Source organism: Osmerus eperlanus, chromosome 15 (genome assembly GCF_963692335.1).
Source record: "Osmerus eperlanus chromosome 15, fOsmEpe2.1, whole genome shotgun sequence".
In the NCBI taxonomy this organism is placed as follows: Eukaryota; Metazoa; Chordata; class Actinopteri; order Osmeriformes; family Osmeridae; genus Osmerus; species Osmerus eperlanus.
The window spans coordinates 7,407,544-7,429,536 of NC_085032.1; the positions used below are offsets into that span (position 1 = coordinate 7,407,544).

General features: G+C 42.5%; 3 protein-coding genes and 1 long non-coding RNA gene across 9 annotated transcripts; all 4 read left to right on the plus strand.

Moving 5' to 3' along the window:
* The first annotated feature begins 3,530 nt into the window (after nucleotides 1–3,530).
* Nucleotides 3,531–8,714, plus strand: LOC134034967 (uncharacterized). Of its 4 annotated transcripts, XM_062479709.1 has the most exons (16): nucleotides 3,531–3,607; nucleotides 4,256–4,406; nucleotides 4,553–4,701; nucleotides 4,785–4,888; nucleotides 4,960–4,994; nucleotides 5,136–5,181; nucleotides 5,315–5,370; nucleotides 5,574–5,622; nucleotides 5,922–6,062; nucleotides 6,260–6,348; nucleotides 6,438–6,480; nucleotides 6,588–6,682; nucleotides 6,913–7,035; nucleotides 7,147–7,248; nucleotides 7,425–7,544; nucleotides 7,953–8,709. In XM_062479709.1, exons 2-16 carry the CDS (start codon nucleotides 4,368–4,370, stop codon nucleotides 8,001–8,003), a joined length of 1,242 nt encoding a protein of 413 aa, XP_062335693.1. In that variant the 5' UTR covers nucleotides 3,531–3,607; nucleotides 4,256–4,367; the 3' UTR covers nucleotides 8,004–8,709. The 4 variants fall into 4 exon arrangements, with proteins under 4 accessions (XP_062335693.1, XP_062335694.1, XP_062335695.1 ...); XM_062479710.1 differs by lacking the exon at nucleotides 3,531–3,607 and having other exon boundaries at nucleotides 3,974–4,406; nucleotides 6,952–7,035; nucleotides 7,953–8,707; XM_062479712.1 differs by lacking the exon at nucleotides 3,531–3,607 and having other exon boundaries at nucleotides 4,305–4,406; nucleotides 7,953–8,710.
* Nucleotides 8,715–9,043: 329 nt separating this feature from the next.
* On the plus strand, nucleotides 9,044–15,163 carry anxa13 (annexin A13). 2 transcript variants are annotated; one of them, XM_062479415.1, is made up of 11 exons: nucleotides 9,044–9,202; nucleotides 10,009–10,084; nucleotides 10,274–10,368; nucleotides 10,688–10,855; nucleotides 11,416–11,449; nucleotides 11,828–11,907; nucleotides 12,522–12,590; nucleotides 12,689–12,790; nucleotides 12,975–13,050; nucleotides 13,258–13,370; nucleotides 13,574–15,163. In XM_062479415.1, exons 1-11 carry the CDS (start codon nucleotides 9,188–9,190, stop codon nucleotides 13,691–13,693), a joined length of 948 nt encoding a protein of 315 aa, XP_062335399.1. In that variant the 5' UTR covers nucleotides 9,044–9,187; the 3' UTR covers nucleotides 13,694–15,163. The 2 variants fall into 2 exon arrangements, with proteins under 2 accessions (XP_062335399.1, XP_062335398.1); XM_062479414.1 differs by having other exon boundaries at nucleotides 9,045–9,202; nucleotides 10,685–10,855.
* A 146-nt stretch (nucleotides 15,164–15,309) lies between these two features.
* Nucleotides 15,310–20,224, plus strand: LOC134034798 (coiled-coil domain-containing protein 106-like). Of its 2 annotated transcripts, none has more exons than XM_062479411.1 (5): nucleotides 15,310–15,540; nucleotides 18,199–18,421; nucleotides 18,723–18,923; nucleotides 19,112–19,315; nucleotides 19,497–20,224. In XM_062479411.1, exons 1-5 carry the CDS (start codon nucleotides 15,484–15,486, stop codon nucleotides 19,874–19,876), a joined length of 1,065 nt encoding a protein of 354 aa, XP_062335395.1. In that variant the 5' UTR covers nucleotides 15,310–15,483; the 3' UTR covers nucleotides 19,877–20,224. The 2 variants fall into 2 exon arrangements, with proteins under 2 accessions (XP_062335395.1, XP_062335396.1); XM_062479412.1 differs by having other exon boundaries at nucleotides 18,204–18,421.
* Nucleotides 16,363–17,510, plus strand: LOC134034800 (uncharacterized). Its single transcript, XR_009932277.1, has 3 exons — nucleotides 16,363–16,510; nucleotides 17,010–17,107; nucleotides 17,280–17,510. It is a non-coding gene; the product is annotated as an uncharacterized LOC134034800 (long non-coding RNA).
* Nucleotides 20,225–21,993: the final 1,769 nt, after the last annotated feature.

A 21,993-nucleotide genomic window follows, 5' to 3' on the forward strand; every position in this document is an offset into this window, starting at 1 on the left:
GCATGCTTGCTTTAATTTAATGTAAGAATATTGAACTGTAAATCACATCAAACCAAACTGTGCTGGCAATTTGGCATCAATGTATTAGAACTTTCATTCAATGTCAATCAAAAATTAGGATGAGCTGTAATGGAATCAAAAAGCACAATGAAAGAGTACAAACAAACCATTTTAGCATTGATTTATTTTTTCTAGAGCACTCTGTGAATCGTTCTAATGACCAGAGGATCATTACAAGATGACTGCTTAGCTGCAGGACTCTGAGATTAAGAAATATTGGTTGGAGAAAAAGTCAACAATGAAGAACGACTTGTAAACTCTATTGGGTATTTAAATTAATGTCTAATTCAAATGTCATTGAGGTCATTCAACTTCTAAGTAAATACACTAATTACATTAATATTTTTTTGTGTCAGGTTCAAATGGACTCTTGCGGTAAAATAAAATTACTTCAGTTTAGCAATGTGATTATAATCCTGACAGATACAAAAATAAATAATTGTGTGTGTTTGTAATGTGTGCATGCTTCTGTGCTAATTCACAGTCTCCACAGTGTTACAGCACAACAATGTGAGCGCCGACACACAGCAACATGATACATGAGTCATACGTGACTTGTTGGCCTGGAGTGTTCCACTTCTCTTGATTAGAGGAACCTTGACACACACGCTACGGAGGTAGCGGCTAACAGGTCACTCTTTCATCCTCAGAAACCACAAGGTCTCGCCTGGCAACACGCTCTCTCGTTTTAGGCCGCACTTCCTCTTGATGTTTGACCCACCATGACGTTAGGAGCACACCTCTACAGCCGTGACCAAAAGTATTGGGAGCGACATACATTTTGTGTTTGCAAAGCTTGCTCGGCCTTGGCATAAAATGACTGCTAACATAATTTCAGTAAGTCATATCATCAGCACAGGGGAAAGTGTGAACTAGTTCTAGCCAGGTGAAATCACTCTATCATTCTGATTGGATTTTAGGAGCAAATTGACTGCTGTAAAAAAAAGCTCCAAAAAAGCTTAAGAAAATATGAAATGTGCCTTATTATATTCCAGTATTCTATGGAAACATGTGAAAACATTTTCCTCAAATACTCAGCCAGCAAACTTTGCAAAACACAACATTTGTCATTGCCAAAACTTATGGCCACACCTCTACACCAACCTCTTTCTTCTGCTTCTTTCTTCTTTTCATGTTTGTGTTTAGCCGGTAGAAGGTGTTTTTTGTTGTCATTTTCATCTTCACTTCTTTGACAAAATGCAGTCGATTTGACTGCAGTACGACAACAAAAACGTTCCCTTCCATCATTTCATCCACCTTTGTGCACAAATTCACAAGTAGTTACTCCATGTGCTTGTGTCTTTGTTTGTTGTTTCCTTTGTACGGGGACACATCAAACTGGTCTTATTTTTAAACCTTAGACGATGATCGTTGTGTCCAGATGAATCAAAGGCCTTTGTTGTGGGGTGTGTGTGTGTGTGTGTAGGAGGAGGAGGGAGAGCTAGGAGACAGGAGAATGCTGATCACTCTGCACAAGGCAACATGGTCTGTCACTGACTCATCATCCTTTCAGATGCAGGGATGGATGGAGGCGGTTGTCAGGGAAGGGTGGGGGGGTTGTCAGGGAAGGGCGGAGGGGGGGCGAGGGCTGGGTGGGCGTTGAGGGGGCAGGGCAATGAGGTCATGACATGTCTCAAAGCTGGATTATGAGTCATGACCACAGTCTCAGTGTGTGGGTGCCACCTGGCAGGGAGGTGTATCACACACACATCCCAGCATGGTTTCAGTTCACTCAACCAACAGACACACTCTGGACTGTATTATACAACTTTGATTTCAATATGAATCTCTTTCGAGTTGCCACATAACGTCCGGGACTTTCACTTCTCATAGTTGTGTGATCATCTCTAAGGAAATTCACAGCATTTGCTCCTGCCAGCACAGCCAGAAGGGTAGCCATCAACAAAGTCTACTCAAAGACTGCCTATCTTCCACAAAAGCCAACTCAGGTCTGGACACCTACACAGCATGTTCAGACCCCTTAGTATTGTCATTAGAGGTTCACAGTGCTGTGTGTATGTAAGTAAGGTTAGGGGGGTGGGGAGTGCGTGCGTGAGGTTGGGAGGGGTGGCGGTGTGTGTGTGTATAGGGGTACAGCCGTGACTCACCAAGCGTCCTCGTTCAGCACCCCCGCCATCGCCTCCTCAGGCTCTGGCTGACGACCAACGACGGCAACCAGGAGACGCAACCGCCTTTGCCCGGGTAATGGATGTGTCATCTATCTCTCTATTATATATCCCTGTCAAGGTTTCACCAGCTAGGTTGTTAAATGAAAGAAATGGCTGTAAATGGGTGTGTGTCGTAAGTGTCACATCAACCTGTTGGTACACGTGTTGCATTTACTGGCTTGTGTCAGGAAACAGCACGGTCATCTGGTGACGTTCACGGTGACTGCATGGTGCGGTAGGTCAAACTCATTTTTGAAAGGACCCCACTGTACACAAGTCAGTTCCATTAGTGATGTGCTCGATGGATGTGTTGATCCAACACTGCTGATGACTTGTGAAGCTCATAGGAAATTGTATCACAATAGTGAATCATATGGCATAAGTGTTTTTTTTTTCATTTTTCTGTTAAGTTTACGAAGAAATACTTTGAAATCATTTCAGTAGCCCCGGCACTCAGGTCTCACAGAGGTCTCTGTCTCACAGAGGGAAACAAGGATGCACATTCATTAATATTTTGAGATAACAAACAAGGTAGATGCTTATAATGCTTGAATGATTATTCATTCATTCATTTCATTGAAAACACCTTTTCAGGAACCAGGAGGACTCATTATGTATGGTTTCATAGAAATGACACAGTTTGACAATCCCCCAGCTGAGAGCCAGGAATTGTAATAAGCCACACTTGGATGAGCATGTAGCCTATGATATCATTTCTATTTCTATTCGTTGGTGCTACTGTAAGAACTTGCTTATGCAGACCACTAAACATGCTGCATTCTCAAGAGAAAACAGGTGCAGTGTGCCACATTCAAACTGCATTCAATGACACATTTGCAATCGTACAGTAAGTGCCCAAACAATGGGTTTTATTGAACTTCACTCTTATGTAAATATATTTGAATAGCTGAATAAAATTAAAGCATAAAATGGAGGTCATAGAGCTATAGGTATAGAGAATAATAATTATATTTCACAACTGCAGATAATGGTATTCTACAACTACTGTTTGTACATAAATTATATACGAAATAGGTTACAATTTGAATTGCCAATTTGAAGGTTTAGGTATCCAATTAGGTTCAAATAAACTCACAAATGAGTTTCTGAATAGAAAATTTGAGGTCCTGGATATCCTCAGGTCAACCAGAATACCCTTACAGTACAATACATTCCTCATTGACTGAAGGCTGTTTCCCAAATTATCGCCCCTGGTTGTCTTTCTGCTCTTTGCTATGATTAACTACAGGCCTTAGTGACACCTTTTGTCCCAATTAAAAGAGGCCTCTGCAACCTCGTGAAGAGATGCTCCACTGTGTGTGCGTGCGCACCTGTCAGAATACAGAAGAAAGAACACCCCGTTTCTATCCACATCAATAGTAAGTGTCTAAGTACTGTAGTCGTGTACAGTAGGCTATGTGTAGCTTTTGTCTTCGGAAGCTGTTGTATTAATGGCATGGTCAAGCCAAAAAGAGACGAAACTGGAAGAGCATGGAGGGAGCACAAACAAATTGTGACTCGGAGTGCAATGCAAAAACAACAAACGGGTCACAGTCCAGGGGCTTTACCGTGCATGTTGCTTGATCAAAAACCAGTTATGAAACCATCGGTTGCGCAGTGTCTCCTCGTGGACACAAATGGCACTGACTGATGGTTCTGTTGCATACTGCAAAAACATCACCGCTGTGTATAGTTGTGTGGGTATTGCCACCATAGGGTATACTTGTATATTTAGAGCGGAAAAAAGTATTTATTCGTGTATTTCCGTGCTTACACCGCTATCTGACCAATTATGAAGGTGAAAAGCTCTTCAAACAAGACAAGTTCTACAGCTTGGAGTTCTACAAGTTCATTAGGCACGCGTATATTGTCATAATTGTCCTAACCTCTGACAATTATGACGTACTTATAGAAAACACTATTGACTCATTTTGGTTCAAAGCGCGTCAATAGTGATATTCTTGCTTGCTTTTTGTCTCTGCGCCTGCTTCCCCGTCCCCTCTCTGATCTTCTCTCCCCTCTGCTAGATTTGGGTGAGCTGTAGAGAATTTCTTATTTTTCTCATTCACAAACAAGTCGTGTTTAAACTCCGCAGTTGAGGGATTAAACATTGAGAGTCCTGTGGTTGAGTTGCCACCAATGACTGGGGAAATCCCGAGCCCACCTGCGTCAGCATTGGTAAGTCAGCCTCCTAACCTTAACCATGATTATCTGCCCTAGTGGTTAAAGCAGTGTTCTTGGGAAGGGTATTTAGACTTTCAGAAAATCATTGTATAAAAACAAAAAAACATACATATTGTGCCCTGTGGATTGGATCCTCATAGCGCCGGCAAAGTGTGGAGGTAAAAAAGGTTGTGGAGGAGTACTGTCCCAAGGAGAGAGAAGACGGTATGAGTGTGACCACGCGAAGATCCAGTCTGTCCAGCAGCCGACGCACCACTGACCACTGTCGAGGAAGAGACTATCTGCACAGGTGGGTTACGGTCACCTCCAACAGAAAAACAACACTGCATCATTTTAATCTACCAATTGAATCACCCAACATGACTGTTTTAGTACCGTCACCGATGAGGATGAGGAGATATACACGCCAAGATCAGAGGGCAGAGACAACCCGGAAAACCACACTGCATGGACACCTCACCGGTTAATTCCTTTAAGTAGGTGGAAGTACTATCATTCTTTTCTCCCTGTATTAACTGGCTTTCTGATTTAGTTTCCACATTCACAGACTCTCCTGCCAGGGAGGAGTCGACTCCGTCCCAGGTAAGCGCACAACAATACGACCGAGATCCAAGCATTAAACTGTACAAAACGTATGAACATACAGAACAGAATCATCTGTTTATGTCACTACTGAAGAATATTCTACAACTTTGATCAAATAACTCTTTGTTTTCATAACAGAACTGTGAAACAGCGGCGGAGGCGGACACACAGGGAAACGCTCATGGTATGTGACGATAGAACTGCACTTGTAAAACAGTTGTCATGGGTGTGCGTACTCCACAGCGCACGCTGCCTGAATAACCACGACGACAGTCAAACTGTGCATTTAAAAAAAGCACGACCGTTTCTTTCGTCAGGGGTGCGCGTGGCTGAAAGACAAACGACTGGAATGAAAGACTGCGCTTGGAGACTGGTGAGTCACGGCGCATTGCTGCGTTTGACTCAAGGCCAGACTATGAGCGTGGGTCGTGGTGGTGACCTCAAGCACAATGTTATTTGCTGTGAATGATGACATTCATTGACGTCTTATCAGCATTTTACGAGGTCTATTTTACGTACCTGTTATAAGCTTTATATAACATGGGATGATGACACCCTTTCTCTATGTGGTTTCAGTGGCCTTCCAGCCCACTTTGCAATGGATATGAAGCAGCTTTCCTTAAAAGTGAGATGATTTAGCCTTTATTATTCGATATTTACCTAACTCGGAAATGTAACACCCTGCCATGGTTAGTCACCATACATCAAAATGACGTGATGATGCAATAAGATGATGATGATGATGATTGATGGTGGCATGGGACTTGTGTTATTCAATCAGCATCATGAGGGCTGACTCAGTTATCATGAATGATAAACTGAATGCCTCCTGATGAAATGGAGATAAGAGATGCTGTTTAAAAGCTGGAATTTTCCCCCTTTAGATTCCACCTGCAATGTTTCATGATTATATTGACTTCCTAGGTTTGCCAGTGCAGGGACTCGGCAGACAATCAGAGCCCCCCCCTGTGTCCTCCCCTACGGAAAGCCTGAGGGACAAACTGTACAGGAAAACCAAGCATGTGTTAGATTACACAGTCACTGATGCGATAGGAAAGCCTCCCGGTGAGTCAATGATTAGGGAACAGGAAATGGAAAGTCACAGAACGGATTAAAAAGCTCAGGATGTCGATGGGCTTTGTTTCATGTTGCATCAATACTTCATTTGTGTGGTCATATAGGCTTTCTAATTAAGGACGATTATCTGTTTTGATGTGAACAAGTTGGGGTCTTTATATTTGATAAACGGGATATATTTTCAGTGAGGTGTAGTTCCAATCAAAGCCAGTTTTTCAGACCGTGTCTTCCAGTGTGGCATGCGTCCAATGTACCCACATCAAGGAGAATCAATGTAAGTAGCACGACAGACATTAGTGCACGCACTAGCACAAGTACACACGCGTTAAGCAGCTTTTTTTGTGTCGGCTTGTGCTCTCTCAGAGAAAGGAACTTTTCCGGACCACAGAGATCAGAAAGACTCAAGGTAAAGATCACACACTCCTAGCATGATGATTGACAGACAATTAAAGAAAGACATGCAACAATTTGACAGCCTGGATAGTCTACATATGTCTGTATCCTACATTGTAGATGGTAATCCGTGGCTGAGGCTTAAAGGCAGTATACCCAGCCGTGAAAGGAGCAATAGCACCTTGTCTTCTACTCCTTCATTCACAAGCACTAAGGTACCTTCATTGAATTAATCTGCAACTAAGGCATACCTTCATTGAAGCAGGGTTGTTCCGTTAACAAGCTGCTGAAGACAATGAAATATTTAGTCAAAACCATAAACAAAAACTGAAACATTTAATAAATTGTGAAATCTATATTGTAGAAATTACTGTGAACACTAGATGGCAGTGTGTATCCATGTTTGACAGATGCAACACGCAAACGTTTTTCTATGAAATCCCAGAGGAAAACACTAAAGTTACTGATCAATATATCATCCCAGGGGAACGCCTCATCCTCCTCTTCTAAGGAAACTGCAATTAATATGCCATCTGTCGGAAGGAAGACCTCGAACATCATCATGGAGGCATGTGTCTCATTTTAGACAGTTCATCACAATTACAGACACCAAAGGTATTTGGAGTAATACTATGATACAGTGTAAGTTGTACAGCGGGTCTCTCCTTGTGTTATCCAGGAGAGAAAGAGATGCTACTACAGGGATCTGTGCCAGCAGGTGGAGGAGAAGAGACAGGACAGGGAGAGAGAGAGAAAGAAAACTGCTTTGGCCAACCGTGAGGTGAGTCATGCCTGAAAAAACAAAAGAGATGGACGACACAAAAGTCAGCTTAGAGCCAGTATCCAACATGAACGACTCACAACTACCCTCCCTTAAGTCACACGTTTCCATTGTAACAGTTCATCTCGTGATTTGAAGCTGGGGAATTCTTCCTCCTGTTGCACTTGTTCTCCCAGCACAATAAGACCATGCAGTTGTGTATTTGGGGGAAGCCAGGGAGTGGAGCCCCAAACTACCAGCTTAACTCTGTGAGAAGGACCAGGTTCAGTTCCACCGGGATCCTACCCCAGGAGCAGGTAGACTCGACAGAAGGTTTCAGCAGACCGTTTTATCCAAAGCAACATACAAAGAGTGCATGTAGAAAATCACAGCAGAAAACTTTACACTTGATTATCTTCTGTACTTCCTACACTGTAGTATGTCACTTTGGAGAAAAGCATCTGCAGGAAAAGAAAAAACACAAGCTACTTTCTTTACACAGTGTAAAGTGAAAATGTATAAAGTACCATTCCTCCTCCCTGTATGACGGTCAACAGCTGAAACGTAACACTCAGGGCATGCTATGGTAACACCAGGGGATGCCTCTAGTCTGTGAAAGCCTCGTTTGAGGTCCTGACAAGAGTGTGGATCCGGGTCCTTGGAGGTGAATGTAGATCCTATTTCCTCATCTGGTCGTCTGAATGCCCTCTTTGTTCCATCCCCAGCTTCGCAGCACAGGCTTTTCTGGGACCCCCTTTCGTGTGGGTGTGAAGTGAACGCCATCCCCCCCGTCCCCCTTCAGCCTAGACCAGAAGACCAGACTGCTGATGTCATTAAACTATTGTTGTGCAGTGGGCCAAGTACCGTTCGTGTCTGACTTTTGCTTCTAAGTTAGTGATAAGTAGTGTTTTGGATGGAGATTGGCTGCCTCTAAAACAGCTATGGTACCTTTTGTAATTTACCAAAGTTAGTTTGGCTCAGACACAAAAATCATGAGCATACAGGGTTACACACACTCGTTTAAATGATGAGGGTTTAAAACTATTTCAGGAGTTTTTATCACAAAGTTATTTCAGGTAGCTTGTGAGTTTATGTTCAACTGGCTGACAGGAGAAGTGTGAGTCATTCTCTAATTGCATGGACTCGTGGCGTGAGGTTATTTTAATTGAGACTGTTACATGTCTGTGAGGTTTAACGGGCCATGTGGGTTTCATTTGAGTTCCACTTGTTCATTTCATTCTTCTCCTTCAGTGGGTGGCTAATTATCACAGGGACAATTATAAAGACCAGTGAAAGAGCTGTGATTCAAGTGTAGGCTGCCAGGGTAAGTGATTACCACTGCCAATCTCCTGCGTAATGTGCAAAGAATCATCTCTTTATCAATGCTATATGGACACCAAACTGATTCTAATTGTATGTATGTGTCATTTCAGCAGGCTTGTAGGTGGCTGACTATGAAGTTCCAACCAAGTTCTGGCAAGCATTACGTCATGTTATTACAATGACCCTAAGCAGGGTATGGTTGTCAACTATTAAGTATTATATTTTGTGATTCAGATGTTTTAGTTGGACTACTAGGGTAAGTTGCTCAGCAGCCAAGCAGGGTATAGTCTGAAATGGTCTTATTGCAAATGGAGATGGATGAAATACTTTTTTAGGGAAAAGGACAGGGCACAAACGCTTACATTTTGGACATTGTTTTATAGATCTGCACCACGAACACATTTCCATGTTTCAACCCGTTGTCCAATGAAATGTTCACTATCCCAACTTCTCACATGAAGCATATGTAAATGGTTAACCCAACCCAGTTACCCTCTCAATTCCGTTAGCTGCACACTGACGTCAGAGTTCGGTCGATCAGTTCATCACCAGGGCCCTTGCAAACTAAGCTGAAAAAACAACCTACGACTTTTGGCGTGTTCAGGAAACTGAAGACAGCGCAACGAAGATTTAAAATATGGGCAACTGTCAAGTGAGTAAAATGCTCAATGTTTTTACGCACTGTAAGCGTAGTCTTGCGGCGTTCTGTTACGATTTTATGGTTGGGGGATGTGAATGCAGCTTGATCCATTGAACCAACAAGACATGTTTGAAGGACATTGAATAGCCTATTTATGCTAGTTAAATGAAACAGTTTAGCTAAATATAAATGTTTCGATTGTCTTGCCTACTTCTGACTTGTTCTGATTTGAGAATTAAATTCAACGCATGACTGAACCTCGAAGTGATATCGTTATTCTATTCGTAAGAATTTCATCCACTACGGTTAAATATGATCTGCAGTACCTGTTTTATACTTTTGTTTCATTCCATTGTTTGTGTGTGTAGTGTTTTGTGATTCTGAAATGTACATTATCAATTTAAATGCCAGCACCATTGCATGTGACTAGGGTGTCTGGGAAACGCAGAGGAAGCGGCCACTCCTCTGCGGAATTCGTCATAATCCCGTTAGATAAACGTAAACAATGAATGACTGAATCAGAGGGGACGGGTAGTATTTGGATGGGTGGGGGCTCAAAGTCTCATTTCAGGAGAGCCCTCCCTGTGCCCCCCTCTGTTTGTTTAGTTAAGACAGCTGCGGCCGAATTCCAGTTTCTGCTTATTGAAGTTCACACACAGGCCTCCCACCCCCCTAGATTCAAAAAAGCTAGTGGTATAAATAGACAATCAACCAACTGCACACTATGTGATCAATTTAACTTGAATATGCAAATGACTCCTACGTTGGCCTTGTTCACATTTCATACATTGTCATAACAATTATTTGCTTTGATTCAGCCCACAATCGTGCCATATGAGGAGTTTGATGTTGTCGATGATATAAAGGCAATCCGCAAAGCGTGCAAAGGATTCGGTGAGTTACACATTTATAGTAAATTGATTTTCACGGCATTCCAAAGATGCATGTGGTCAAATATTACCATAGGCCAGGTGATGCCCTCGAGTTGTAGTTACTAAGAAAGTGAACATGCTTGATAAATGGTTACACAGAATTATTGGTTAGGAAGAACTGTGTTTTGTGTAATATGTTCTGTTTGTTTAGGAACTGATGAGAAAGCTATCATTGAGATCCTGGCTTACCGCAGTGCAGCCCAGCGTGTGGAGATTAAACAAGCCTATTTTGAGAAATATGACGATGTGAGTGTTTAAAATCTCTTACCATAACCTGTCAAAAGTGTGTTGTTGATTTAACCAGATGAGTGATCGTCTTTAGGTTATACAGGGCAAGGACAGATTAGTCACCTGAGATGGTTTGGTTGGTGTGTCAGACATTTTCAGCCATGTAACAGGGAGGTCACATATTCTGACAACAGCTATCAATATGTGACCTCCTGTGCCCAGGTGCAGCTGTTAAACAATCTGGTCATTTCATGCAGTAACACCCATAATCAGTTCTCTCTCTCTCTCTCTCTCTCTCTCTCTCTCTCTCTCTCTCTCTCTCTCTCTCTCTCAGGAGTTGGTTGATGTGCTTAAAAGCGAGCTGACGGGGAGCTTTGAGAATGCCGTCATCGCCATGTTGGACCCTCCGCACATCTTTGCAGTGAAGGAGCTGAGGAAGGCCATGAAGGGAGCGGGCACCGACGAAGACGTGCTGGTGGAGATTCTCTGTACCTCCACCAACGCTGTGAGTTTCAACCTGCGTCAAACCCCCCCCACACACACACACAGAAGAAGAGCAAGGGGCAAAGACTTCGTTTTATACCTAACGACCACATCCTCAGTCATGAAAAAAAGCTGTCCCACCCACATTTGAAAACAAACCTACTGACATCCCTGGCAAGGAGACACTATAGCATCATAGCGGTTTAGCGAAGTAGCTCATCAGTAATGACATTTGTGGTGGGGAATAAATACAAAAAGATCTGTATCTACCAATGGACCGATGGCAGACTTCAGTCTTGGTTAGTCTTAGTCAGCTGAGTGGAGAGGGAGAGAGAAACACCAGTCAAGAATGATTAATAGATCCAAGACATGGAAGACCCCTCTCTAGCCACGAGGCCCACACCCACCCAAATGATCTTATATAGGGTTCGAATAAATAACCACTTGTTCTAAAGATTGTGACTAATATAGACAAATGGTAAATCCTTCCATTTCTCCCACAGTGGCCTCCAAGATTACAAAGTCTTGTAATGGTCAACTTCTGTTTTATTGTTCATCTTTCATATTGTTCTTTTCATTCAGGAACTTGCTATGTACAAGGAGTGCTATTTTCAGGGTAAGCACCAATATCACTTCTCGTTGAAAATGCTGTTGTCCAGTTTAGAGCCAGTTTAGAGCTTGGAGACAGTTTCCTTGACCGCCAGTAACCAGAGATATGCTACTGTAACTCACCTCCACACTCCTTATCTGAACCATAGTTTGCCCATCCTGTTGTGGTTTCCCGCACATAGTTGCTTCCTATTTGATTTAGGATTAGAATTACAAAACATCTAATTATTTAAGGGTTTCTTCCCCTAGTCTTTTTCATCCTGTTTGTGTTGCACCAAGTCCTCAGGACAAACATGCAATGTTAGAGCTTGTGTGAGTTGGTGACAAACACAGTAGCTTGAATCCAAGCTGTGTTGTCATGTCATGCTTGTCTCTCTGTTTCTAGTGCATGATAGAGACCTGGAGTCGGACATTGAAGGAGATACAAGTGGAGACGTGAGAAACCTGCTCACTGGTCTTTTGCAAGTGAGTAGCCTTGTGACAATTTTACTCTCAGTCCGTGCTTCTCTTTTTTATAAAGGTATATGACCTCACCCTTCTGAGAATGTCGATGTTTCTACGCACTTTTTTTTGTACAGTTAACTTCTGAGTAGATTTTTTGTTTTGAACTGACCAAGAATAATTACAGGGTTCTCCTTTTGTTTTAAGTCAGCCATGGCTTAGTACTGGCTTCTCCATTTAGACCCTTACTAGTAAACTTAAGCAACAAATGAATTTTTTAAGCAAGTTTATCGGTCAAATAAATAATATAGTGTGAGCTATAGTGGAAGCCCTCGCTCTTTGGGTCGACAGTTTACGCACCTGGGTTTGAGAAATGCTCCTCTACATGGATTCCTGCCATGTACTGTAACTGAATTCCCCATGCCGTCTTTGGACTGAAATCCAGGTCACTGCCTGGCCTCACTCTTACCCTAGATACACACGCACACACTCACACAGAGACACACCAAATCTGGCTTGATTCCAGACCCAGCTCCTTTCATTAGTAAAATGGAGCCCGGATTCAATTGCATGAGCCAGACCAAGAGACTGCATCTCATCTAACCACAAAAGTCACGTCCAAACTTTCTCTCTTGTAGGGCACCAGAGACGAGAGTGAGATTGTGGACGAAGGTCTGGCCGAAGCAGATGCTGTTGCACTGTTTGAGGTATTGGTCGGTTTAAAACATTGTGAAAGTTTGATATTTTCCATGCATAGCTGAAATCTAAACTGTTTATCTTCAACCATGCCATACTTCTGATCCAGGCTGGAGAGGGTCGCTTTGGAACAGATGAGTCAACCTTGAGCTTCATCCTGGCCAACAGGAACTACCTACAGCTTCAGGCCACTTTCAAGATCTATGAGCAGGTGAGGTCACCTCTTCAAGATCTCACCTGGCTAAAATAGTCATTTACGCTGTTATAGTAAAATAGCTTGCGTATTTTTAAAGAGCTGTCAGTTCATAGTATCCTTTTAGCAAGCACTTCTACTATGTTTTCAGTTTGAAAGTGATAAAAATAGAGGTTCATGTGCGTTCCTTCTTGTCTGTCAGCTTTCTGGAACCGAGATTCTGGACGCCCTGGAGACTGAGACCTCTGGAACGCTCAAGGACTGCTACATCGCACTGGGTGTGTGTGTGTATGTGTGAGAGACACATGTCATGTGACTGTGTGTGTGAGGGGAGAAGGGAAATAAAGGATGTATGGGAGTAGAGGATGTGACTACGAACAGTTGTTGAACATTTTGAGCAGTGGGACCTCTCCACTGGTCATCAGGGCCCACAATCAAAGTTGGATCTTTTCTGTTTTGGCTGAAATTCCATTTTCTCTCTCCAGTGAGGGTGGCCAAAAACCCCCAGCTTTACTTCGCCCGGCGCCTAAACAAGGCTATGAAGGGGGCGGGCACGGACGAGGACACCCTCATCCGCATCATTGTGTGCCGCTCAGAGGTAAACAGTCTCAGAGCGCTGGTGGAATCTGTTCAGGATGCAAGGGTGAAAACATCCAGATCTCCACACCATCACAAAAACATCCAGTACCCCTAGACCCATGTATTTACATTGTACAGCATATGTTTAGCCTTCGCACGGTTTGGAACAGAAACCATGGCGATTGTCAAATGATAATGCATGCTGTCTTTTGTGTTTTCCAGATTGATCTGGAGACCATTAAAGACATGTACTTGGAGAAGTATGACGTCTCCCTGAAGGATGCCTTGAGCTCAGAATGTGGCGGGGACTTCAAACGTCTCCTCCTGGCAATCTGCCATTGAGGGAGGGGGAGAGGGGGGAGAGAGAGAAGGGGGGGGGGGAGAGAGAAGGGGGGGGGGGGGGAGAGAAGGGGGGGGGGAGGATGCAGAAAAAGCAGAGCCCCAACTGGACCAAGGCCCTGCTTCTTTCTAACTAACATAACTTACAATAGGTCCTACTGTCCCCAGACTAGTGCGAGTCTTTGCTGGAGCGGGGGGGGTTGGGGGAAGAGAGACACAACATCTCTTACCTCTGATTTACTAAATATTTGTAATTTTAACCGCAACACAGCGTGTCATTTTCAATATGCACGGCTGCATTGTCATTAACTGTATGTTCAAAGGTTATGTAACAGTGTAAGGCAATGTAACAGTTTTGCCTCTTTGACCTTGGCAGTTGTTGGTCAAGCCAATCAATGTTTTTTATTGTTTTAATCCAAGAATATGGTCATGTTTGCAAAAATTGTGTTGGTGATGGTACCATGACCCTGATCCATTGATCCTGTGTTGAAATAGATACAGCTGAAATCAGGTCTCAAATTTCAAAGAAATTCTGTGCTGGAGTCAAATGTACTCAATCAGTGCTTAGTGGAATCAGGTGGTTCAGAGTTTGGCAGCACAACCACCTGCAAACAAAGGGCATTTGTGGAGACCAGTCACAGGACTTCACTGTACCAATCTGAAGCAGACATTTTTCTACATCAGTTAGGAATTACATAGATTTGAAATATCCAAATACCCCCCCCCCCCCCCCCCCCGAGTTCAACTCCCAGGATTTTAATGCCTTTGATAATATATGCAAACTGTATTGGAGCTATTATTTAATGAAGGATATTTCGAAAGTGTCTTTATGAATGGAAGTTATGTGATATAGAAGACGAAGAAAGGAATGTTACGTTGCACAGAAAGATTTGATAAATAATCACACTCCGGAAATATAACGAAGAAAGCCTATAATAGTTTTTAATATTATAACTATATTGTCTGTCAAATGTGTATGTTATATTAATCGGAAACTATAAATTGACTAAATGAGGCTGTGTTACTTCCTCATCATCATTAGGGAGTCTGCCTTGATACATCTACAATGAACATTCCTCAAGTCAAGTATTTTTGTATTTCTGAACTAACAAAAGACTGTGTAAGCGTTTTAACCCTATTTAGTGCACTGCAGTGTTACCTATTATATGCAACACTTGATATGTTACGTATTTACGGAAAATCTGTAGAGAAGCATAATCTGATTGTTTTTATGACATTAACAACAGTCAAGTGTGTCCCTGTTATGGCAGCTTTGTTGTTAACATATTTGATAGCCTCTTCCAGTCCCAAATATTGTATCTCAACAACTTGAGATAACTGTTTTTAACAGGGCTGCTGAAGTGAATACAGGATTGGTGGCATATGGACCAGCCTAAGCAGACCTGCTGTGGTCTGTGAAACAGGGACCATTTATTTACCTCAGTGTAGCCAAAGATTATCCCCGTACAAAAACGAAATTAATAAAGATATTAATTGCCCCACGTAGACCTATGCACTAGGTTTCTCGGTCTTTTTCTTCCCTAATATTTCAAGGTTGTGAGTCCATATGCACGTCCATATGCACATAGTACTCACACAAGGAAACGGTAAACTTATTATACCAGTTCACTTAAAATGCAGTTCTTCGTGTCACCGCACGGAACACTACAGTAGGCTATCTGACCGCTCCAAGCTTCGAAATATGAGGACAACGATTCAAACGAAAACAAAGCAATAATAACAATGCACATAGTATCGGCAGTGGGAAATATAATTTCAGACAAACTGTTTTTATGACGGACCGTCTGACCACCTGCAAAGGAACCGAAACAGTGTTAACGCCATTAGAGGTATGTATGTGGTGCATGCAGTTGTAAAGTAGCCTACCTTGTGGAAGGAGGGTCTATTAGTTGAATTTCCATTTCTACTGCTTGGCTGGCAGCCATTTGCAACCATCTTGAAACAGAAATATTCTATGGACCGCTAAAATAAGGAAAATAAGCATTGCATTTGTCCGCAAATTGCAGAGAGGGTTGAAATAGGCTACTGTATCCCAGCTCTGCAAAGCTTGCAATCTATAACAATGCCAACGTGTTTTTTCCAGTTGCAAGTTCTTCACACACATTTGAATTATGGTTCCCTTGTTCGGTGTGATGAGGAAGATTATTAGTGATATATAGCTGCTGTTCATAGACCAAAATTAAATGATAAAAACGATAAAGTAGGCCTAATGTTGGTAACTATAAAGTAATTCTGGCGAAACGTTTGCATGCCTTGTTTGGTGAACACATCGGTAAACATAAACTGAGTTGGTGAGTGCATGCACTCAACATCTTAGGATGTTGTTGTTTTTATGTCGACTGCATTTCCTCCAGTTAAAAATCGTCAAAATTTATAGAAAAAACACAATTAATATTTAATGTCCCTCCCCTTTATGTAACCACATTCATTTTTCAAAAATCATATGGCATTTCTCCTTTTTTTGTTACTGAAAACGTCAAAATATCATGTGGTGCGACCGGTCAGACATGACTACTATTTTGGAAACTTCTGGAAATTTGCTAATGTATTGAAATTGATTTTCTGCCCTGTTTGGCATCATTTCCAAAGTGTTTTGTAGTCTTATATTAAATTACAGTGTTCTTGTATTGATATTTCTGTCATAAGATACAAACTATCCGAGTATGCCCATTTTATGAAATATCATGCGGTGCGACCATCAAGAAATTACAATTTTGGAGCTTTTATTTTGAATTCCACCGAAAGACAGGAATTTGCATCAACATCCGTTTGCAAAGGACCCTTGAAAGCAACAAGCAGGTTTGTAACCCTCTCTCATTTTTTGAAGAAAATAAATTTGTGAATGGCTGGAATGTAGTTTCCACTTTTGGATGTCATGTGGTATGACCTCAAAAAGACAATAAATGTTAATTTATATTTACAAATTGATATTTTGATAGAAAATGTAATAGTGCAAGAAACTAGTTAATTTTATTTAGGTGGCCAATAAATTGTGACTGAATTAAAAAAAATAATGTGGTGCGACCAAATATCATGTGGTGCGACCATTGAATCATGCCTTCCAAGACTGATATATATCCGATATCGACAGGTTTTATGCTCTTCTATTCTTTTGATGGTTTATATACAAATAGTTATTCATTTTAATATTCTATAAACAAGATTTAAAGGCTTTTCAGGATTTTTTCATGTATTTCAGAGAACGGTTTATGATTAGTATTTGTACAATATAATTAGAAAAGTACAGAAAAATAAAATTGTAATAATGATAATGTATTATTTTATTCCATTTTATCAGATGCCGCTACCAAGTAAAGTAAAGACTGCTCGCTACAGGGAACGCGTCAATTCCGACCCTGCAGCAAGAGCAGAGTACCTTGCCAGGAGAAAAGAAAGGTTTGTTGTAAAATGCAGAAAATGAAGACAATAAATTGAAAAGCAACATGAACTACATATTGTTCTTGTGTGGAGGACATGCATTTTTGCATTAAAATATTCATATACTGTCATTTGTCTAAAAGAAAACACCACGCTGTAGATTTATGACATGACACTATATTTGTTTCAGCTACCAGAGACGAAAACAGCAGGGAAAGATTCACTATGTTAAGTCAAGTGAGCTGCCTGGTAGAGAGAAAAAGAAGCAGAGAGAGAAATGGAGGGCTGCATCCGGTTCCTATAGGGATAGGAAAAAGATGGCGCATGCTGTATTAGACCTCACACCGCCATCTATGGACAACATCCCGCCAGTTCTGCTTGATGTAGCTATATATTCTCTTAAGCGGTTTGTGATTTTTTTTTAAATGAAAATGGTATGTTGTGGAAATGAAAATGAAATGTTTGCCTTCACTGAAAAATCTGTTAGATTTGAATAAAAATCAGTTTTAGATTTTTGCATGCAACTTAATGCTTACTAATCTATTTTTGACAATATATGGTTGCCCCATCATGTGGTGCGACCAGAAATGCCAATAACTATTCAAATAAAAATGCAATATGTAATTTCTGAGGCTAAAATATTAATTTCTGATCGAGAATGCTGAAGGAATTATATTGTTTATACATCTTTTTCAGTTTTGTGCAATTCACAGGGAAAATGTGAATGTTAACTACATGTAGGTAGGGGACTGTGATGTTATAGAACAAAAACTAATATAAACAACTATAGAATTTCAGAAGAAATCCAAATAGTATGTTTCTACAGACTTCATATTACTGAGAACTTGTAAAATACATGTAAATAAATATGTCAATTTTAAAAATAATTCACAGTCGCAACACATTACATTTTTAAAGGTCATGACCAATTCATGAACATGAAAAAACACTAAAATCAGTTTAAACAATTGTTTCATATAAATTCACACATACACAACATTGTAAATGTTTGAACAAATGCAATACAAAATATTATTTATTGTATTTAAAAATTGTCCTGTTGAAAATCCTTATAAGTCATTGACCCATATGTCTGTCTCCCTGGGAAGAGCAGAGAGATGTCCTCATTGCGGCAGCAGGATCCCCCAGTCTACTCATCCTGCGTCGAGATTGACTCTAGCACCATGAGACGGAAGAACCGGTCGAACACCCAGGCCCAGCACTGGCCAAAACAAGAGCACCATGACCTGGACATCATCAAGTGGGAGACCATGACCTCCGGAGCCTCAAGTGACGTGGAGCAGGACAACACGCCTAGCAGTGCAGTGTCCAGTAAGGACTGAAACTTCGTTGGGGTTGTTTCTGCTTAAAATAGTCCACTGTGTGTCTTACTTGCTCTTAACTGTTATTTTTTGATGGTTCTTCGTCTACACAAAGTACAGCATAATAAATAAGATGTATTTAATTTAATATGTATATTTCAATATTTAATAGGTGTTAAAAAATATATGTATCTCCTACATATTTCATCACTGATTCACTTACTGATTCAGACCTCACGCAATTTAATCGTATCGTGTACTTCCAATGACTCCCATCACCATAGTGACGTGTCTACTGTCTTCATCCGTAGCTGCGTCTCCACCAGATCTTCCTCCCCGGGTGATGATGACCATCACCAAGCTGCAGTGCATGCTGGACAGTAAACAGGAGCGCATCACGGCCCTGGAGAGACAGGTGGAGGACCTGCTGCAGGACCGCAAGTTCCTGAGGACCCAGATCGAGAACCTGACCAGCTCGCGCTCCCTCGCCACGTTCACCCCCGCCCCCGAGGGTGAGCCTGCGGAGCGGCCGGTGTTCTTTTTGGCTCTCGGTGTTGTTCGGCACTTTGAGAAAGAGCATTCGAGCAACAACCCCCCCACCCGCCCCAAGACATAAACAACTTCGTAGAAATGTGTGTGTGTGTGAAGTTGTTGATGTATTCATTGTTTTGTCGTCTGTGCGCTTCGCCACCCTGTGCAGCTCCCAAGGCCAGCAAGGCGTACTCAGAGCCCAGAGCGAGGAGGAGAGAACGGGCCTCCTCCATCTCCTCCCTCAGCAGCGACTGCGGCTCCGAGGCGTCCGTCTCCACGGCGATGTCCGCTGTGTCGAGCGAGAACAAGAGGAGGCGACACCACAAAGAGAGGAGGAAAGGGAGGAAGGTTAAAGACTACACCCGGAAAAGAGGTATTCCTTTTGGACTGTGTCGCTATGACTAGGACTATGTTGTAATGACTGGGACTAAGAAGTCTGCAGTATAATGTCATCCCGACGTGAAAGTCAAACGCGCTCCTCCAGTTGATGAATTCCCCCCCCCCCCTCTCTCTCTCCTCCTCCTCCTCCGCCGCACCTCCTCTCCTCCCGTCAGCCACCGGCGTCCAGTACGTCATCCACCGCTACAAGCAGGTGCTCTCGGCCTTCAACAAGAAGAAGAGCATGAGCGGCGCCTTCCGGCACTACGGCATCGACAGGAACACCATCGCCAACACGGCGTCCATCGCCGAGCTGCACCTGGCGGCCAAGGACACGGTGGCGCTGGTGGGAACGTTCCGGCCGCGCGAGGAGACCCTGGTGAGCTACGCCCAGAAGTGCGCCATGGTCATCGACACGGACGCAGAGCTGGCGAGGAAGATCGAGCAGATGAAGTCCGACGGGCAGCTCCTGCCGATCACGGTGAAGAAGTCCAGGTTGATGCAGTCCTTACAGCAGCCGCTAGGGGGAGCCGCAGAGAGCCTGCTGTTGGTTTGACCGGACTGTTCTGGACGTTTCTCTCGGATGGGTTTGTAGTTGGAGTCACGTGCAGTAGATTTGGTGTTGTCTGAGACAGATTCACAAGGGAGTAATGTGCAGGTCGTGATTATCATCTGTGAATGGTGTCGTTCTAGGACAGAAATGGCAGCAGATATTGTAGCGCCCAACCAACACAAAATTAAGAGCAAGAATTAAGAGCTGTTCATTCCATTCCGGTTTCTGTATTTGTAGTCATTAAAGTTGTCTGCTTTTCAATATTTTTTCAATATTGTTTAATATCTTGACATGTCTGATTTGATCCGTTGCTTAGACAAAGACATTCTGGATGTTTTTGTTTAGGTAGATTTTTAATTTTTTTGTTTTTGTCTTTAATTTTTTTTTAAATTATAATTCTCTATTATTAGCAAATCTTAGCTTGAAATGTGGTTGTTTATATGCCCACAAGATGGCGCTAATGACCTTTTTTTAACAGTTTTTCTAAATATCAAACCTTTAAAGATTTTTTTTTTAAGATTGTGGACACTAATCATGTTGATGTGGCAAGATGATATGTTAGCATCACAACAATGGTAATAAAAACCAAATCACATTAGTCTTTTATTCTGATGTATTATTTCACAAAACGTGTATTGTTTTGTTTGTGATGCAGTTATGGCTTCTGTTAATCTTAGCTTGAAATGTGGTTGTTTATATGCTCACAAGATGGCGCTAATGACCTTTTTTTTAACAGTTTTTCTAAATATCAAACCTTTAAAGATTTTTTTTTTAAGATTGTGGACACTAATCATGTTGATGTGGCAAGATGATGTGTTAGCATCACAACAATGGTAATAAAAACCAAATCACATTAGTCTTTTATTCTGATGTATTATTTCACAAAACGTGTATTGTTTTGTTTGTGATGCAGTTATGGCTTCTGTTAATTTCAGCTATGTGTATGCATGACTGTCCATAGTATTGTTTAGTGTCAAATAAAAAATCACTGCCATCAAACTCATGCTTTCATCATGTGACTCATCATCTTACATTCACATGAAATGTCACTGTCATTTCAGAGTCACGCTACGCGTGTACATTTATCAGGCACTTCAAGCTCTTCAGCTCACCCATCGCAGCACAGCAGTCTGGACAGCTCCACATTTTTAGTACCTCCCTCAACCAGGAACATGCAGCAGTTGCATAGACAGATGGGCCTGCGTGGTAAGACATCCTTGGGCGATGGTTAGTGGCAGAGCAAAGAGTCGCCATTGCCTTCCCTGCTGTTTGCTTTTCACATGGAGTGACAAATGACTAGAGGAAAGCCATTACGGGTCCATACATGGACTGTTTATCTTAGCATGGGACTCTTGTCAGTGTCACTCTGTCGTTCTCACACTGCTTATCTCCCTACATCTCCAACGTCCTGCTCTCTCTGCCTGTGTCGCCGTCCCTCCTCTGTTTCTCCCTTTCTTCTTGTCCATGTTTTTGATTGTGTCTCTTCCGTGTAATTGGCTCCCGTCTTCCCCTGATCACTGTCTCGTCTCCTTTGTTGTGTCTCATCTCCTCCTCCTCTCCTCGTTTCTTCTCCCTGTGAGACATTTCTCGCTTTTGTTTTGTCTTGCAGCCTTACTCCTTTCCCTCCATCTCCCTCCCTTTATCTCCCTCCGTCTCTCTCCCTCCCTCCATCTCCCTCTCTCGTCTCCATCCCTCCATCTTCCTCTCCATTTCCCTCCCTCTCCGTTTCCCTCCCTCCCTCTTATCTCCATGATGGCTGAGCGCTGTAAGGCCTGGAGGAGGTGATGCTGCTCTGCTGTGGCCAGTGACGCGTCACGGTCCAGCCAGCGGGGGGGCCTCCAGAAGGGAGCGTGACATCCCCCCTCCCCACTTCCCCTCGCTGTGTCACCTGGGGGGACAGGTGCATGCTGGTAGGCGGAGTGTCAGGAAAGAAGGGGAGGGGTGGGAACACAGCCCCGCCAGTTCAGATCTCCCCTCACGTCCTCAGGGACAGAAATGTCACCAGTGACTTGTCTGCTTCAGAAATAAGGGGGGGGGGGGGAGAGACGTCATGGTTTCAATTCAAGTGGAATAAAAACAAAGAAAAAATGCAAGGAGTTAGATTCTGTGGGCTCCAAGTA

Coding starts and splice junctions, on each gene's coding strand:
- LOC134034967 (XM_062479709.1), top strand. CDS start 4,368: ATGACTGGGGAAATCCCGAGCCCACCTGCGTCAGCATTG. Junction 5,182..5,314: donor CACACAGGGAAACGCTCATG/GTATGTGACGAT, acceptor TTCTTTCGTCAG/GGGTGCGCGTGGCTGAAAGA. Junction 7,036..7,146: donor CCTCGAACATCATCATGGAG/GCATGTGTCTCA, acceptor TGTGTTATCCAG/GAGAGAAAGAGATGCTACTA.
- anxa13 (XM_062479414.1), top strand. Junction 10,369..10,684: donor ATTTTGAGAAATATGACGAT/GTGAGTGTTTAA, acceptor TCTCTCTCTCAG/GAGTTGGTTGATGTGCTTAA. Junction 13,051..13,257: donor GGACTGCTACATCGCACTGG/GTGTGTGTGTGT, acceptor TTCTCTCTCCAG/TGAGGGTGGCCAAAAACCCC.
- LOC134034798 (XM_062479411.1), top strand. CDS start 15,484: ATGACGGACCGTCTGACCACCTGCAAAGGAACCGAAACAGTGTTAACG. Junction 15,541..18,198: donor CAGTGTTAACGCCATTAGAG/GTATGTATGTGG, acceptor CTCCCTGGGAAG/AGCAGAGAGATGTCCTCATT. Junction 19,316..19,496: donor AGACTACACCCGGAAAAGAG/GTATTCCTTTTG, acceptor TCCTCCCGTCAG/CCACCGGCGTCCAGTACGTC.